At 40.6% G+C, this 17,889-nt stretch overlaps 1 protein-coding gene across 2 annotated transcripts in view; it reads right to left on the reverse strand.

The window, feature by feature from the left end:
* PRRG1 (proline rich and Gla domain 1) overlaps positions 1–17,889 on the reverse strand; it is a 104,515-nt gene that overhangs the window by 9,691 nt on the left and 76,935 nt on the right. The window contains exons 3-4 of one of the 2 annotated variants that reach the window (XM_073013815.1): positions 17,317–17,477; positions 2,720–3,553 (exon numbers count right to left, since the gene is read on the reverse strand). In XM_073013815.1, coding sequence (XP_072869916.1) covers positions 3,104–3,553; positions 17,317–17,477 — 611 coding nt within the window. In that variant the 3' untranslated portion in view covers positions 2,720–3,103. Of the gene's footprint in view, positions 1–2,719; positions 3,554–17,316; positions 17,478–17,889 lie in introns of those variants that run through there. The other variant, XM_008019605.3, reaches the window with a different exon arrangement.

Genomic DNA, 17,889 nt, shown 5'->3' on the forward strand with positions numbered 1-17,889 from the left:
TTTGAAACCCTGAATCAATAATTGAGCTAAACTTGGTACCTGAAGAAGAGAATGAATTATTGCAGCTTAGTTCTTCATATACTTTGAAGAATGATTATGAGACCTTAAGTTTATCAGCATTTTTATGCTGGTTGAGATAGAATTGGTGGGGATTACCACAGAAAGCTATCACAACAAAACCTGTCTCCAGTCTTCAGCCTGTGTGTGGGACAGCAAAATCAGCCATGTACCCTCCTGAGTTCTGGTGGCACCTGACAACCAAACCAGGTTCTAAGGGTTTTCCCACCTCTGTATGCAGGGTGACATGATGGGCAGAAATGCAGTGCTAATGTATACAGTGAAGTCTTTCCCCCAAAGCATAAATAATACAAAGGATCTTAGAAGTGAGTGGAGGGTGACGATGGTGATTATGGTGGTAACTCACAGCTACCACATAATGTATTTATACCATGCCATGCACTGCTGTAAGTGATTTACATACATTAACTTATTTAATCTCAGCAACCCAATGAGGTTGATGCTTTTGTTATCTCTATTTTATATATGAAGAAACTGAGGCACAAAAAAGTTTAATGACTTGAGCAAGTCAAGATGAATGGCTAAGCTGGGATTTGAACCCAGGCAATCTGAAGTTAAGAAACCACTATAGCAAACTGTCTCTCCAAAGTACGAAAGTAAGAGGAATTCTTTTAAAAATGTAAACAGTCATAAAGAGATGCTCACTTTGTTCTTCCTCATATCTAGGAGAGAAAATATATATATGATCTGAGACAAAGTCAGGGAGGGGAGAGATCCTCAAATCAGGCAGACAAAGAAATACAGTGAGAGGACCAAGTTAGACTTAGAATAGTAAAGGGGCAAAAATACCTTCTGGAAACTTAAATGACCATAGTCCTCCTTTTTAAGAAAGTGTTAAAGTACAGTTATGAAATAAGGTAATTATTGCATCGCTAAACTTGTTCATATTTTACTACTCTTCAAGCCAGTTAGCTTTAAAAAGACTTGAGCTACACATGTAACTTTGAATACTGCATACAAAACCTGTAATTTTTATCTTTTATATAATAATCTACATGTAGCACTGAAGGAACAAAATGTTTCGAGTAGTTTTTCAGAAACATGCATAATCTAAGGTTTACATACTAATTTCATCTGTTTAGGTAGAGAATAGAGAAAGATATGGCAGAGTTGTGAAAGGAGAGAGAAAAAAAAACGTAGGCTTACATCACTACCATTTCTCTAAGGAATCTTTTTCTTACTGGGAGATAATTTCATTCTATCCATAGCCATAAGACAAGATAACAGAACTCTTCTCCACATCTAGAAAGGAGAAACCAGAGGTCACACTGACATCAGGACAAGCTGATTTGAAAATACCCTGGGAGTGGACACTGGGGGCCATGGTCTGCAATAAGGTAATGGCCAGGTGGGACCAGAAACTCTCTGGGTGTTCAAACATCTCAACTATCCCCTAAATGTTAGCTGCCCTGAGCTTGGGGATGGATTTGTCACACTCTCTCTTACACTCTTTTTCTGGTGAGCTCATCCAATCACATGACTTCAATACCATCTATAATGTCTCCCTTATGTATATTTCCAAAGCTGACATTCATTTTTCCCTCTACTTGATTGATGTTTCCATTTGGATATATAATAAGGAGCTAAGATTTCACATGACATGTATTCCCTAACCCTCTACCCTAGGTGTCCCCACTGCAAATGTCCTGAGGTTAATAATAGCACCATCAACCCAGGTGCTCAAGATCAAACAACAGAACTTATTGTTCTCATCTCCCAGTCCTCACCTTCTGTCCATGAGCAAAACTTGTCACCTTGTCCAAAATCCATCTGGAACTAGTGAATCTCTCTTCATTTCCTCAGCCTCTATCACAGTTCAAGCCACACTAGGCTCTCACCTGGATCAGCTACAATGGCTCTACCTGTTCTGCACCTTCAACTCTCCCCAACCCCTCTACAATCTTCAAAGTAGCCAGTCACTGGCTTAACAGTTGGGGGTATTTAATCTACTTTGTATTCATATCACAAATTTGACCTCCAACTTTAACCTTATATTTTTCAGTCCTTCTACTGAGGTATATTTTTTCCGTATTAGTTTATTGGAAGAAATGACACAATTGAAATAATAAAAACAGGAGTAGAGGATTTGTAAGGGCAATATGCAGGAAATCACCCCCATATCTGTGGGGAAGTCAACCTAAGGCTCAGTCCCATTATCACTGTCACTCTGGGTGAGCTTGCTAAAGAGGTACTCTGCCTTGCTGTCACCCAGAGCCCCCATCTCGCTGTCTAGAAACAAGAAAATTTATCATTTGCTTATTTTTTTAAAAAGTGCTCATGATGTTCATGAAAAGTTGAAGACCCCCTTTATTTTAATCCCTGCCCAATCCCACTCCCTTCACTTCTTCCCCAGAGGCAGCCACTAGGATGAATTCCATACCATGTTTTATACTGTACCATGCACATGTACCCACAGATACCATGGCCCAAGACTGCCCACCCCACCTGACCCCGCCCAGCCCATCCATCTCACCCCACCCCACCCCATCCCACATGCCCTCAGAGTTTATAAGGGGAAGACTGATGTGTTTTCCAGAGGCCCATAGAATACTTTTCCCTCCACCTCCGCAGATCCTGAGCTGCATGCAGATGGGACAGGGCTGGGTGGAGAGACTGCTGGATACCCACTTTAAACCTGCATGGGGATGTGTCGATTCCTAAAAGGTGAGAGTGCTGCAGGCACGCATCAACTGGACACCTTTATTGCTTTGAGAACAGATAATTTTATTGCCAATAATGATAACACTGAAAGAAGAAAAACTGAAGAGAACGTTCTGAAAGGGCAACATGCACACCCCGCCTGGTGGCCTGACCCAGGGAAAGCACACTGTGGCTGTGGGGCCCATCTTGGCTCAGGTGTCTTCCTCGCTGCCGCCCAGAGTGAGCTTGTGAAACAGGTACTCTGCCAGGCCTGCTTCTGGGGCCCACGTCTTGCACAGGTTGCTCAGGTAATCACCCAGCTCTTTGATGGCCTTGACCTGCTGGTTCAGGAAGTGGCTCTCCAGGAAGTCGCACAGCTGGGGGGTCACCTTTCTCCATGGTCAGCTGGTGCAGCTCCAGGAGGCTCTGGTTGACGCTCTTCTCCAGGTGCAAGGCGCACTTCATGGCCTTGAGCCTGCTCTCCGTCTTGACGCTCTGACTTCCTGATGTAGTGAAAGCAGATGCAGCCACCGTGCTGGTTCTGCGGCCTCATCAGCTCCTGGGCGTGCTCCCTCTTCTTGTGCAACTGGCGCAGGAAGCAGCGGCCAAAGTGCTCCAGGGCCGCGTCATCCCGGTCGAAGTAGAAGGCCACGGACAGGTACATGTCGGAGGCATGGAATCCCAGGTTGATGTGGTTGTTGACAGCGGCCTCGCAGTTGGGGTGGTAGTTCTGATGCACCTGCAACATTGGGGTGGTGGCCATGGCGGGCACCTTGGGGCGCGGTGAGCAGGCAGGCGCGAGCTGTGGTGGTAGTGGTTGGCTGAAGGCCGATAGCTAATGGCGGAAAGGGCCAAAAGTGGGTACTTCGGTCCATTATCGGGGGAGGGGTGCATTCCTTTTCAGTGGAAGTGGGCAGGGAGGAGAATGAGCACTACGTTCCATGTGCAACCCAGTGAACTCTGCACTGTCCAACCTGTGTCCAATTTTTAGCTTTGCAGTAACATTTCTAATGTCCAAGGACTTTCTATTATCCCTTAATTGGTCCCCTCTGTAAGAGCTTCTTCTCATTTTATAAACCTATTGTTTTCTTAAATTCTGAGAATATCAATTTAATATTTTTGGTAACATTCTCTTCTGTTTCCCGTATTATAGCTCCTTCCAGATTTAGTTCTGTTTTGTCTAGAGTTTGCCTTGAGTTTAAATATTTTAAAATAGATGGCCAGGCATGGTATCTCACACCTATAAATTCCAAAATTTTGGGAGGCCAAGGTAGGAGGATCACTTGAGTCCAGGAGTTCGAGACCAGCCTAGGCAACATGATGGGACCTTGTCTGCATACAGATTTTTTTTTTTTAATTAGCCAGGCATGCTGGCATGCACCTGTGGTCCCCAGCTACTTGGGAGGCTGAGATGGGAGGATCACTTGAGCACAGAAAGTTGAGACTGCAATGAGCCATTTTCATAGCTGCACTCCAGTCTTGGCAACAGAACAAGACCCTGTCTCAATTTTAAAACAATAGGGAACAATAAAATAGAAAACAGCAAGTGGAATGCAACAGTTTTAACGAAAAACCAATATAAAACCTAGGTTAATAGGGAATTATAATTTTTATTAATTTATCCCATTTTACTTAATACCCTCCTGTATCTTTATAATCTGTCTTTCAAAGTAATAAAAATGAATCTCTGTAGCATTGAAAATTTTCAGTAACTTTAGATAGAACTACTTCTTATCATCTCCTCTACCTTGTCAAACATTACTCTAGACTTATAATGAAACCTCATCAGTTTCTTTAACATAAAGGTAGCTGCCTTGAACTTAATCTCAGTATCAAACCAAAAAAGTTCAAAATTGTCTGTTTAAAAGTTCAGATTGCCACTTCCCAGATAACAGGAAATCAGCCTCCTCTTATACTCCTCCCAAATTGGCCTAATTATATTGTAGGTTCCATTAGGTTTTCTTCTCTTCAAGACATTCTGTCTTAGGCTGCAAGTGTGTCAGCTACATGGTATGATGCTGATGAATATTGGCTTAAGAATCAAAAGCCCAAGTTCCAATTCCATTCAGAAGCTAGAAGTATCACTGGTCTTTTGGACACTTAAAATATTGGTCTAAAGATAGAAAGAATATCACCTGCTTTGTCCATCCCAAAGGACATTGTTCTGAAGAATTTTTAATTAGTAGAGGTCAGGCACGGTGGCTCCTGCCTGTAACCCCAGCACTTTGGGAGGTGGAGGCAGGTGGATCACTTGAGGTCAGGAGTTCGAGACCAGCCTGGCCAACATGGTGAAACCCCGATTCTACCAAGAATACAAAAATTAGCTGGGCATGGTGGCAGGCACCTGTAGTCCCAGCTACTCAGGAGGCTGAAGCAGAAGAATCATGTAAATCCAGGAGGCGAAGGCTGCAATAAGCCAACATTGCATCACTGCACTCCAGCCTGGGCGACAGAGTAAGTGAGACTCCCTCTCAAAAAAAAAAAAAAGAAAAAAGAAAAAGAATTTTTAAAGCAGTAGAAATTAAAACAAAGGCTAAGGCTAAGAATAGGTACCAGATACCACTTTTTCCGTTTCTATCATATCTAAGCTTGAATAAGTACCATGTCATGTGTCTTTACTACTGGCCCAATAAGGACTGGCACAAGAAGCCTGAAGGTAAATTGTTTCATTGTAAAGCCCCTGTCATAACTATCATTAATTAAATTGAGAGGGCACTGTGTTCAATTGCGGGCGGGCAGGGGGAGGGAATGAGGAAGATGGAAACAGAAGACCTGGGACCTGGCTCCTATCTTGGGCTTTATCAGTATCTTGTAATGAGAAAATGGGCAAATCAACATTTCTGGGGCTATTTCCTCATTTGTGAAATGAAGAGTTTGACCTATTGGGTTTTTGTGGACCCCATGAAAAGATAATTAGAACCAATTCCATAAGTCATTCTTCAACAATGGGATGGAATGAAAAGGCAGCTTTTAGCCTATTCGTGTTGATCAGTGATTGGCATCAAATATTAGCTTTTGGAATTGGATACTATCTTAATATTTAAATAATGCCATTTTAAGTTATAGCATTAGTGTGACCCTCTAAAATATACAGTTCAAGGAAAACCAGAGCCTTCTTTGGAACTACTGGTTGTTGTAGTTCACTAGGAGATAGATTTCCTGTTTCAGTTTGACAGTACCCAAGACTTGGGCTAACAACATAGGGCTATGACAAAGTTACAAATTATTTTGCAATTCCTTTTATTGTACTTTGGAAATGGCTAAACTGAATCTTATTTCTATAGTTACTGATATACCAACCTTGAGAGTCATGATCAAATATTCTGCCCTAGGGGGAACTGTACCCTAACATTGGAAGAAAGAACTAGCGAAACCCCGTTATTAAGGAAATGAGCAGATACCTACTATAACAATAATTGAATTACAGTAGTCACCCCATCCAGATCAAAACCTCTGAGAAGTGAGTAGCAGTGATGACTGGTTGCTGTACTTTATCAAATATAACATAGCACAAATTAAAGAGTACACCATTTTTATGTATTAAAAAAGAGAAAAGGGCTGGGCATGGTGGCTCACGCCTGTAATCCCAGCACTTTGGGAGGCTGAGGTGGGTGGATCACCTGAGGTCAGGAGTTCAAGAGCAGCCTGGCCAACATGGTGAAACCTCGTCTCTACTAAAAATACAAAAATTAGCTGGTCATAGTGGCGGGCACTTTCAATCCCAGCTACTCAGGAGGCTGAGGCAGGACAATCACTTGAACCTGGGAGGCAGAGGTTGCAGTGAGCCGAGATCATGCCATTGCACTCCAGCCTGGGCAATAAGAGCGAAACCCCATCTCAAAAAGAAAAAAAGGAAAAAAAAAAAAAAAAAAAGGAAAAAATACTGCTTTCAATGAATCCATACCATGTCATAGTATGTATGTAAACTGCACCTCAATTTCAGAGAAGTTAAAATGTGAATAAATGATTGAAGAATCAATGAAATATGATGTTTAATTGGTTTGGTCATCTACTTGCCTGGATACATTTATCAAAGTAGCTAGATTTTTTCACTATCCATAATTATTTATACTTTTTAGTAATTTATTATTTTTTTTTGAGATGGAGTCTTGCTCTGTCACCCAGGCTGGAGTACAGTGGTATGAACTCAGCTCACTGCAGCCTCCGCTTCCTGGGTTCAAGTGATTCTCCTGCTTCCCCCTCTTGAGTAGCTGGGACTACATGCACACGCCACCATGCCTGGCTAATTTGTTTTTGCATTTTTAGTAGAGATGGGGTTTTACCATGATGGCGAGGCTGGTCTCAAACTCCTGACCTCATGTGATCTGCCCACCTCGGCCTCCCATAGAAACCAACAAAAAAGAAAAAAAAAAAAAAAGTATTGGCTGGGCGCGGTGGCTCAAGCCTGTAATCCCAGCACTTTGGGAGGCCGAGACGGGCGGATCACGAGGTCAGGAGATCGAGACCATCCTGGCTAACACGGTGAAACCCCATCTCTACTAAAAATACAAAAAACTAGCCGGGCGAGGTGGCAGCGCCTGTAGTCCCAGCTACTCGGGAGGCTGAGGCAGGAGAATGGTGTGAACCCCGGAGGCGGAGCTTGCAGTGAGCTGAGATCTGGCCACTGCACCCCAGCCCGGGCGACAGAGCGAGACTCTGTCTCAAAAAAAAAAAAAAAAGTTATTTTCTGCTGGCTATCATATCATTTCACAACACCTCTGTCTCATCATTGATTGAGTGGTTTTTGCTTCTTCTTGTCCTTTTTTGGAGGGAGAGGTTTACTGTATTAGGCTAAAGAATATAATTCCTTAGGTAACAGCTAGCCCCTTATTCTCTGAATTCACAGCTAACTTCTTCCCAGCATGCTATGGGAGACATGTGACATCATCTTTCAGATGGAAAAATGGATGCCCTAGACATTTACCAAGCAAAGTTGCTGCCCTAGGGTTCTACTCAAATCCCGATTTGAATGTGAGTGTTTTATTGTCATCAATTCCACTGACTGGTTGCAGCTCTGTAACGGATACATGAGCCATTTCCTAACCATGACAGTATTGCTTATTAAGCAGTGAAGGATCCCAAAGCAGCAGCATGATAGGTGACAGGGCCACAAGTTAAATTAAATCCATGGTGCAAATGATTCTACAAGTGACAACCAATAGATCTGTCAGCCTCACTGGTACCCAGTCTCTGAGGATAGTTCTGAAAAAGGTTGGCACTGGTACTGGGAGAGGAAACTTGCTGAGGTAACTTTAGGTCAAGGTTAACATACTGCTGGCATGGGGAGGAGAGCACCCCTCGCCCCAATTGAAGAAGTTGACTACTTTATTAATATCATACAGGTTGAAACTCTCCTAATTCAGTTACTACCATAACCTGACATGAATAACTGACACTACACAGAATTTATAATCTACAAATGGGCCTGACTGCTAGAGATTGAAGTTCACCACTAACTTAAAAACAATATCAGCAATATAACCAATAAAAACTTACTTTAAATGAATCATATAAGGGACAACATGTTATCGACCTGCAACAGCCAGACCTTCCTCATCTTTACAGAAGGTAGCTCAGAATACCAGTTGCACAAAATGACATATTTTGGCCCTATTTAACTTATTTTCAAGTGGTTCCAAAAGAAGTAGTGAGGAAGCCTTTGGGAGCCCCAGGAAACCACCCCATATGCCTAAAGGGAAACTTCATATTTGGTTCCCCAAGGAGGGTCTGGGATGCGTCTAGGAAAGGCAGGAGAAGGTCTCAATGGAAATGAATAAGGTATGGCTAGAAGAAGGCCACAGCAACGCCCCATGTTTGCCTCCTGTATTTCTGGGCCCAGACTGGACTTCCACCTCCCTTCTTTCCTGAATTCCCTCATCCCTCACAACTCTTTAGACACTAGGAGTGGGGGCAATATTCTGAATCTGGCTCTAGTGCCATCAGCAGATCATGAGACGCTAAGTGAAATGAGAGTTTCCCCAACAGTGCCAAAGAATCGGACTTTCTGTCTGCAAGTGCCATAAGTAATCTCCAGGACCTAGTGATCAATTTTTAGATACTTCAGACACAGTATTTCTTGTAATCACTAATCCCAACTCACAAGTGTCTACATGCCACCTCCTGCCATGGGCTCTGAATTCAACAATCTCCAATGTAGTTTTTGTAACATATCCTAGTATGAAAGGGGACTGCATGTCTCTTTCTTCCCCAGTAATTTATACATAAACAAATTTAAATGGTGACACTTTGGAATGAGAGATATTATCTAAAAAGGAATTGCTGAACTCAGATCTCAGATCCTTGGATATTAATAACTAAGTTTCTAAAATATAGCTGCAACTTGGGGGTAGAATGGCACATGGAGTGCACAAGAATGGGATAAAGACTTGGGATGATGCACCCAGACACAACAGTCATCCATATCCCTAGAAATACCACCCACTACAGAGCTCTGAGTATTCTAAGTGGTTTTAGCGAAACTGCTTTCTTTCGAATCTAACAAAGTGTTACGAAATAAGGTAAGCTGCCTGGACCCAAGGAGACTTGTGACCCCAGGACTGTGCATTTTAAAAATGAACTTTCTTATTTTGAAATAATTTTAAATTTACAGAAAAATTGCAAAGATAATACATAACATTCTCCTGTACTCCTCACCCAGTTTCCCTTAATGTGAGCTTCTGACATTAGGATGGTAAATTTGTTATAATTAATTGGCTAATTAATCCTAGTCCATTACTATTAACTAAACATAACACTTTATTTAGATTATATTAGTTTTCCCATTAATGCCCTTTTTTTCCAGAATCTAATTGACATTTCATTTAATCACGTCGCTTTAGTTTCCTCTGGTCTGTGACAGTTTCCTAGTGTTTTCTAATTTTTTTTTTCATGACCCTGACTCTTTTGACAGTAGTCAGACATTTTGGAGAATGTCTTTCGGTTTAGATTTCTCTGTAAGTTTCTCATGATTAGACTGGGGTTATGAGTTTGCAGGGATGGAAATAAATGAAGTGTCTTCTCAGTATACCATATGTGTGACTTAGTAACTTTGATCACCAGGTCAAAGTAGTTTGACGGGTTTCTCCATTGTAAAGTTACCCCACCTCCCCCTACCCGCTGACCCTTCCCATACTCTGTTCTTTGAAAGCTAGTCTTTAAGTTCAAGCCACGCTCAAGGGAAGAAGGAAATTAAGCTCTACCTTCTGGGGTGGAGTATTTACATACATAATTTGGAATTCTATAGTGTGGATTTTTCTCTTTTCACCTTTTCATTCATTCATGCATTTATATCATTATACAATTGGGTGTATTTATTTTGTGTTTTGGGCTATAATCCAATACTACATTATTTATTTTGTGGCTAAAATTGTTCAGCTTTGGCCACTGAGAGCTTCTTTAGGTTACCTCCTGTGTCCCTTTAACATGTTCCCATTCTTCGGATTATAGCACTTCCTTACTTTCTCGTACCACAATGTTCTCCAGTTCATCTTGTATTCTCCACGTTCCAGCCCAATAATTAGCCATGTCCCTAAAACGTCCTGTTTTATTTCACTGTAGAATGGAATTAGAAATCCAGATCTGGGCACTAGGTGGGACTATGCAGGTTTGCTAAGCACCCAGACTGTTCCTATGCACGCTAAAGTTTGAAGCCAACCACTGTGGAAAGTCAAGCAAACTAAACTAGAAATTATATATGCTTAAAAGTTCTATAATCATTGTTTTAAAGAATTACTACTATTTTCTCAATGTTAGTGCAAGATTAACAGTTCCAAAATGTAGAGAACCTTCACAGTCTCATAGAGAGAAGAAAGAAAAAGTGACCGTGGTGAAATAATGATTCCTAAATAAAGTGGCAAGAATTCAGCACCTAAAAACTAGAATAAATTATATGTATTGAAAGTTTTCTCTGTTCCAAGCACTATACTAAGTGCACAGTCTCAAACCTAATGCTGTAGGTATAATATCCTCCTTTTAAAAGACACAAAAATTAAGGCCTAAAAGATGAAATGTTTGCAAAAAGCAATACAGTCAGTAGGTGACAGAGCTCAGACACCAAATCAAGGTCCATCTGATTCTCAAAGCAGAGGATTTTGGCATGACAATTCAGCTTTATTGAGGTATAACTGACAAATAAAAATTGTGTATATTTAAGGTTTACAGCAAGCTCATATAAGCCTTTGTGCATATGTCTGCTGTTTCTACCAGAGCGCAAATGCCATGAGGGAGGAACAGCCTATACATTGTCATATATACTGTGTCTGTTACATAGCAGGCATTCAGCAGATAATGTCTGAATAAATCTGACCCACTTCCTACATGATGAAAATGAGGACCATGAAATACAATATGTTTTCTCCCATTGTATAATTAGACTTGTGTTCCAAATTAGGTAAATAACTCCAATAATAAACATTCTATTGAAAGCAGACTTCTAAATTCACATACTTCATGCTTGGAAATGATGAAAACATGTATGAGTAAAAGTGTTCTGAGAGATAAATTTTAGTAAACAAAAAGATAGTAAAGATAGTCTAAAAGTAGAAAGCAAATCTCAAATCCAATCATTTTCTTCACTGCCAAGATTAAGATGAAACTGTGCTGGCAAGGCTAGATCCTGATTAGCAGATAACAAACATTATTCTGAATTAGTTGTTCTGAAACAGATCCAAAAATGAGAATGCCACTTCAATTACATTTGCTAGATCAAAGGCTAGCATACCTTATCCTAAATGGGATTGTTTTAATGGCATGAACAAACTCAGATGACAAACTTTAAAGCACAAAGAAGGAAATATAACAACAACATAATAAAAACCATTTTAAAGTCTATTATCTATTAGCCAACTTGGGAAAAGTTTTAAATCGGTTCTTCCCATAAATTAAATTTACTTTGTAATTTGCCAATCCATTCCTTCATTCATCCATCAAATATTTATTTGGCCTCTATTATATGCCAGCACTGCTTTATATGCTAGGGACCATAGCTATGAACAAAACAGATGAGAAATGTTGCTCTCATGGAGCTAACAGTCCTGGCGGGGAGGGGGGAGTAACAATTAAAAAAAAAAAAAACAGATGTCAAATGATGTCAGTGCTTGAAAGAAAAAAGTCACAGAAGGGACAAGAGGTTGCAATTTAAGGTAGGATACTTTCTCACTGAGACAGTGAACTTGAGTGAAGACTTGAGAGTGGTGAAGGAACTCAGACATATCCATCTAGAAGAGGAGAGAGCAAGTGCCAAAGTCATGAGGCAGGACATGTGCTGTCTGTGTATGTGAGGAGGCACAAGAAAGCCACAGCAAAGGGGTGGAGTGTCATAGGAGATGTGGTAAAGAAATAACTATATATGGAGTGAAGGTGTGGGATGAAGATAGATGAGGACTGATTGTGTAGTACCTGGTGGGTGATTCTGAGCACTTTGGTCTTTACTGAGGGAGATGGGAAGCCATTGCAAGTAAGAGACTTTAAAGGATCACTCTAACCTGCTGTTTTGAGAATCAACTATGGGGCAGGGGCCAAAAAATCATACAGATGAGAGGGTGGTGGTGGCTTGGATGTAAAGTGGTAACAAGTAGAAAGGTGGCTAGATTCTGAGTATATTTTCATATTAGAACCAACCGTTGCAGATGGGGTGTGGGATATGAAAAAAAGAGGAGTCAGAGATGGCAAAAAGCTTTGGAGATCAGCAAACATGGTGGATGGACTTACTACTTATTGAGATCAGAGAGGTTGTAGTAAGTGTAGATATTTGGGGGAAGGGGTGCAAATTTGTCTGTTTAGTTTGAGAACCATATTTGATTCTAAGATAACATGTTGAGTAGGCAGTTAGCCATACAAGTCTGTAGTTCAGTGTAGCCCTCCAAGAACTACAAATATAAATTTGGAAGTTATTAGCATTTGAAGTATGAGAAGAGGAAAGCTCACTAGGGGAGCAATTGTAGGCAGAGCAGAGTTTTAAGAAATGAAGTGGGGCCGGGCGCGGTGGCTCAAGCCTGTAATCCCAGCACTTTGGGAGGCCGAGACGGGCGGATCACGAGGTCAGGAGATCGAGACCATCCTGGCTAACACGGTGAAACCCCGTCTCTACTAAAAATACAAAAAACTAGCCGGGCGTGGTGGCGGGCGCCTGTAGTCCCAGCTACTCCGGAGGCTGAGGCAGGAGAATGGCGTGAACCCGGGAGGCGGAGCTTGCAGTGAGCTGAGATCCGGCCACTGCAGTCCAGCCCGGGCTACAGAGCAAGACTCCGTCTCAAAAAAAAAAAAAAAAAAAAAAAAAGAAATGAAGTGGTTGTTGAATGGGGATGTCTTAAGAGAGGTTTTTTTTTTTTTTTCCTTTCTAAAGGCATGTAGGCTAATGAGATGAGAATGATTCCATAGGAAGGAAAAGGTGATGCTGGAAGTACAGAAAATTTCTCAAGCAATTCTCTCACAGTTGAAGGAATTTCTTCTACTTGCTTCAAAGATTGCTGACACGCAGCATCCTGTCTCTGTGGGTGGGAAATGATATATAGAAGCACTGAGATGGATAAAAGGCCAGAGAGGTAGGCATTAAAAACATTGTTCACCATGATGGCCAGGTATGGTGGCTCACGTCTATAATCCCAGCACTTTGGGAGGCTGAGGTGGGCGGACTGCCTGAGCTCAGGATTCCGAGACCAGCCTGGGCAACATGGTGAGATTCCATCTCTACTAAATATGTGTGTGTGTGTGTGTGTGTGTGTGTGTGTGTGTGTGTATGCTGGACATGGTGGCAAGCACCTGTAGTTCCAGCTACTTAGGAGGCTGAGGCACAAGAATCACTTGAACCTGGGAGGCAAAGGTTGCCATGAGCCGAGATTGCACCACTTCACTCCAGCCTGGGCGACAGAGCGAGAATCTGTCTCCAAAAACAACAACAACAAAAAAACATTGTTCACCCTGAGAATCAATGATAAAACTTAAGCAATACGAGAGTAGTAGAATATACAATGAATATATAAAACTCAAATAGCCTAGAAACTATATATCTGAAAACAGATCCAAACCTAGGATAATAAAGAATTATCAAAGCTCAATAGTAAAATAAAATAAAACATCCCATCAGAAAGTAAGGCAATGACATGAAGAGAGATTTCACCAAAGAACATACATAAATAGAAAATAGGCACATAAAAAGATGTTCAATATCATAAGCCATTAAGGAAATGCAAATTAAAATCACAAGAAGTTATCACTATACACCTAGCAGAATGGCTAAAATAAAACATAGTAAAAACACCAAGTGCTCATGAGTATGTAAAGAAACTGGATCTCTCAAACACTGTTGGTGAGAATGTAAGATGGCAATTTATACAATGACAAATTAGTTTGTCAGTGTGTTAAAAAAAACTACACATACACCATACAACCCAAGAATTGTACTCCCAGGGACTTACCCCACAGAAATGAAAATGTATGTCAATACAAAAACCTATTAAATGTTCATAACAGCTTTATTTGTAAAAGCCAAGAACTAGAAACAACACACATGTCTCTAAATAAGCAAATGGCTCAGCAAACCATGGTATATCCATACCACGGAATACTACTTGGAAACAAAAATGAATGAACTATTGATATACATAACTTGGATTAATCTCAAGAGCATTATGATGACTCTAAAAAGCCAATATCAAAAGGTTCCATATTATATCATTCCATTTATATAACATTCTTGCAATGGCAGAATTATAGAGATGGAAACAGATTAGTGATTGCTAAGGGTTAGGGATAGTTGTGGAAGATGGTAGGTGTGACTATTAAAGGGTAGTATGAGGGAAAACTTTGTGGTAATGTAACATGTCTGCTACTTGATTGCAGTGATGGTTACACAAATCTGTACAAGTGATAAAATGACATAGAACTATACATACAGACTGTACCAAGGTCAGTTTCCTAGTTTTGATCTCACAGTTATTTAAGATGTAACCATTGGGGGAAACTGAGTAAAGGCTACATGGGACCTCACTGTATTATCTTTGCAATTTTTTGTGAATCTATAATTATTTCCAAATAAGACACTAAAAAAATGCATGCATGCATGCATGAATGAATATAAAAGTTTTCCCTCTCCCCATTATAGATATTACAATTCCAAATCCATTGTGTGTGTATTATACAACTAAGCAAATGAGTTATTAATATATTGATGTTATTGGGTGCTGGAATTCTCATTGTAGAAGAACATCTATAAGGAATTTTTACATATCTAGAAATATAGAATGGCTGGAGGAATGCTGAGGGGTTGGATTGGAATTGGAGATCAGCATAATGAATTAGTTATTTTGCATATATGTCTACATTTATACATATGTTTACATGTCTACATATAGACATATATAGAATTTGTACGCATGTATACATATATGTGATTTTTTTTTCCCTAGCTCTATTGCTGAAAGATCCAGAAGTAATGACATTCTGGTAGCAATGAGCATATTCTAGCTCCCAGATCTCAGTTTCTAAATATTACTCCTAACTAAAAGTAACCAAATGCCCACTGACAGATCACTGTATAAAGAAAATGTGGTATATACACATAATATAGTTTAGCTGTTTCCCCACCCAAATCTTGAATTGTATCTCCCAGAATTCCCATGTGTAGTGGGAGGGGCCCAGGGCAGGTAATTGAATCATGGGGGCCAGTCTTTCCTGTGCTATTCTTACGACAATGAATAAATCTCACGAGATCTGATGGGTTTATCAGGGGTTTCCGTTTTGCTTCTTCCTCATTTTCTCTTGCTGCCACCATGTAACAAGTGCCTTTCACCTCCCGCCTGATTCTAAGGCCTTGCCAGCCATGTGGAACTGTAAGTTAATTAAACCTCTTTTTCTTCCCAGTCTCAGGTATGTCTCTATCAGCAGCGTGAAAACGACTAACACAGTAAATTGGTACCAGTAGAGTGGGGCACTGCTGAAAAGATACCCGAAAATGTGGAACTGACTTTGGAACTGGGTACCAGGCAGAGGTTGGGACAGTTTGGAGGGCTCAGAAGAAGACAGAAAAATGTGGGAAAGTTTGGAACTTCCTAGAGATTTGTTGAATGGCTTTGACAAAAAAAGCTCATAGTGATATGAACAATAAGGTCCAGACTGAGGTGGTCTCAGATGGAGAGGAGGAACTTGTTGGGAACTGAAGCAAAGGTGACTCTTGCTATGTCTTAGCAAAGAAACTGGCAGCATTTTGCCCCTGCCCTAGAGATTTGTGGAACTTTGAACCTGAGAAAGATGATTTAGGGTATCTGGCAGAATAAATTTCTAGGCAGCAAAGCATCCAAGAGGTGACTTGGGTTCTGTTAAAAGTATTCCATTTTAAAAGGAAAACAGCATAAAAGTTTGGAAATGTTGCAGCCTAATGATGTAGTAAAAAAGAAAAACCCATTTTCTGAGGAAAAATTCAAGCTGGCTTCAGAAATCTGCATAAGTAACAAGGAGCCAAATGTTAATCCCCAAGACAATGAGGAAAATGTCTCCTGGGCATGTCATGGGTTTTCATGGCAGCCCCTACCCACCCCTATCACAGACGTGGAGGCCCAGAAGGAAAAAATGGTTTCGTGGGCTGGGCCCAGGGTCCCCATGCTGTGTGCAGCCTAGGGACGTGGTGCCCTGAATTCCAGTCACTCCAGTCATTGCTAAAAGGGGCTAAGGTACAGCTTGGCCCATGGTTTCAAGTGATTTTATGTTACTACATTTTTAAATTTCTCTACAATGAACATATACTATTTTTAAAAAGTAAAATGAATAAAATAAAACCAACAATGACTAAGCGGATGCAAAGGAAAAAAGCTGGAAGGGAATAAAGGCTAACAGTGCTTTGTGATTGCATGATGGTATCATGGATGATATATTTCTTTCCCTATTTCTAACCCTGTGATTGGACTAAGATGTGACTTCTTCCTCTTACCCCTTTCTTTAAAACTTCTGCATCTGCTGCTCTTAAGGTATATTTAGTATCTTTTTAGCATTAAGTGACACCACTTGTTTGGCATCTAGGGTTATTTTCCTGCTGCCCAGGACTGAATCTTTACACAATGGCTACCTCTGGTAACAATTTCCAGCTGTGGAGCAGTTCTATAGAATTTTCACCCCTGCCTTGTGCTGTCCCATTCCTGCTCTCCTTGAATAGCATATACTCTAGAGTAAAGAGAAGTAAAGAGGATTATTCTCGTGGAGTGGGAAGGTATATCTGGATGTCTTTTCTTTTGTAAAACCTTTTAAAACACTATCACCATCCATGAGCTTCCTCCACACTTTCTCTGTAATTAGGCAAAGTGATGTTATCTATAACCGTCTAGAACAAAGCTTGGTGCAAATCAAATCCTTCCTACTTGTCAAGATGATAAATCCTAGCTCAGCAGAGTCCTATAGAAACGGGGCTTTCAAAGACAGTCCAGCACAAGGGGAAGTGAACCTAGCTCTCCAACCCACAGAATATTACTAATTAGATGCCATTTTCCAAGTTCCTAACAAAGGAATTTTTAATTGCTAGCAATGTACATAATTCAGGGATGCAGATTTCAAATATACATCAAAAAGGTAGGCAAATTTGGGCAAATTTTTTTTAATTGCCAACATACTTACAGTTTTTTCATTATTTTCAAAAGCTTCTCTTGCTTCTTCAAATGTACAGAATTCTTCTTTGCACTCACGCTCAATGTTGCCCTGTCTTATTTCTTCAAAAAACCCATTAGCTCTTGGGTAGCGTTTTAATACGGAATTGGCTTTTTCTCCCGTGAGGAAAACTAAAAAGAAATATAATAAGAAGTATAAAAATGTAATAAAAAACCTATGTGGGAAGTTGATATACCAGATGAAAACTGCGAGATGCTCTTTAGAAAACATAGCCAACATCCTAGGCCTCTTTCTGTGAGTCAGCAATGAAGTATCCTAGGCCTCTTTCTGTGAGTCAGCAATGAAGTAACACTCAGCTCCAAACCACTGTATCTGCTATCTTCTTCATCATGTGAGTATGTCCTTTCAATAGCAGTTGCCCTGGGCAGGGACAGTGACATAACTAACTATGTGATATTCAGACTTTAGCACATTCCTGCAAACCATGGGTGTTTAAATATGGTAATAATGATAGCACTACTTATACTCATTACTGTAAGTAGATACCCCAAGGCATTCTGCTGACGGACAGCAGCAGCCAAA

This window comes from Chlorocebus sabaeus, chromosome X (assembly GCF_047675955.1).
Source record: "Chlorocebus sabaeus isolate Y175 chromosome X, mChlSab1.0.hap1, whole genome shotgun sequence".
Classification (NCBI taxonomy): Eukaryota; Metazoa; Chordata; class Mammalia; order Primates; family Cercopithecidae; genus Chlorocebus; species Chlorocebus sabaeus.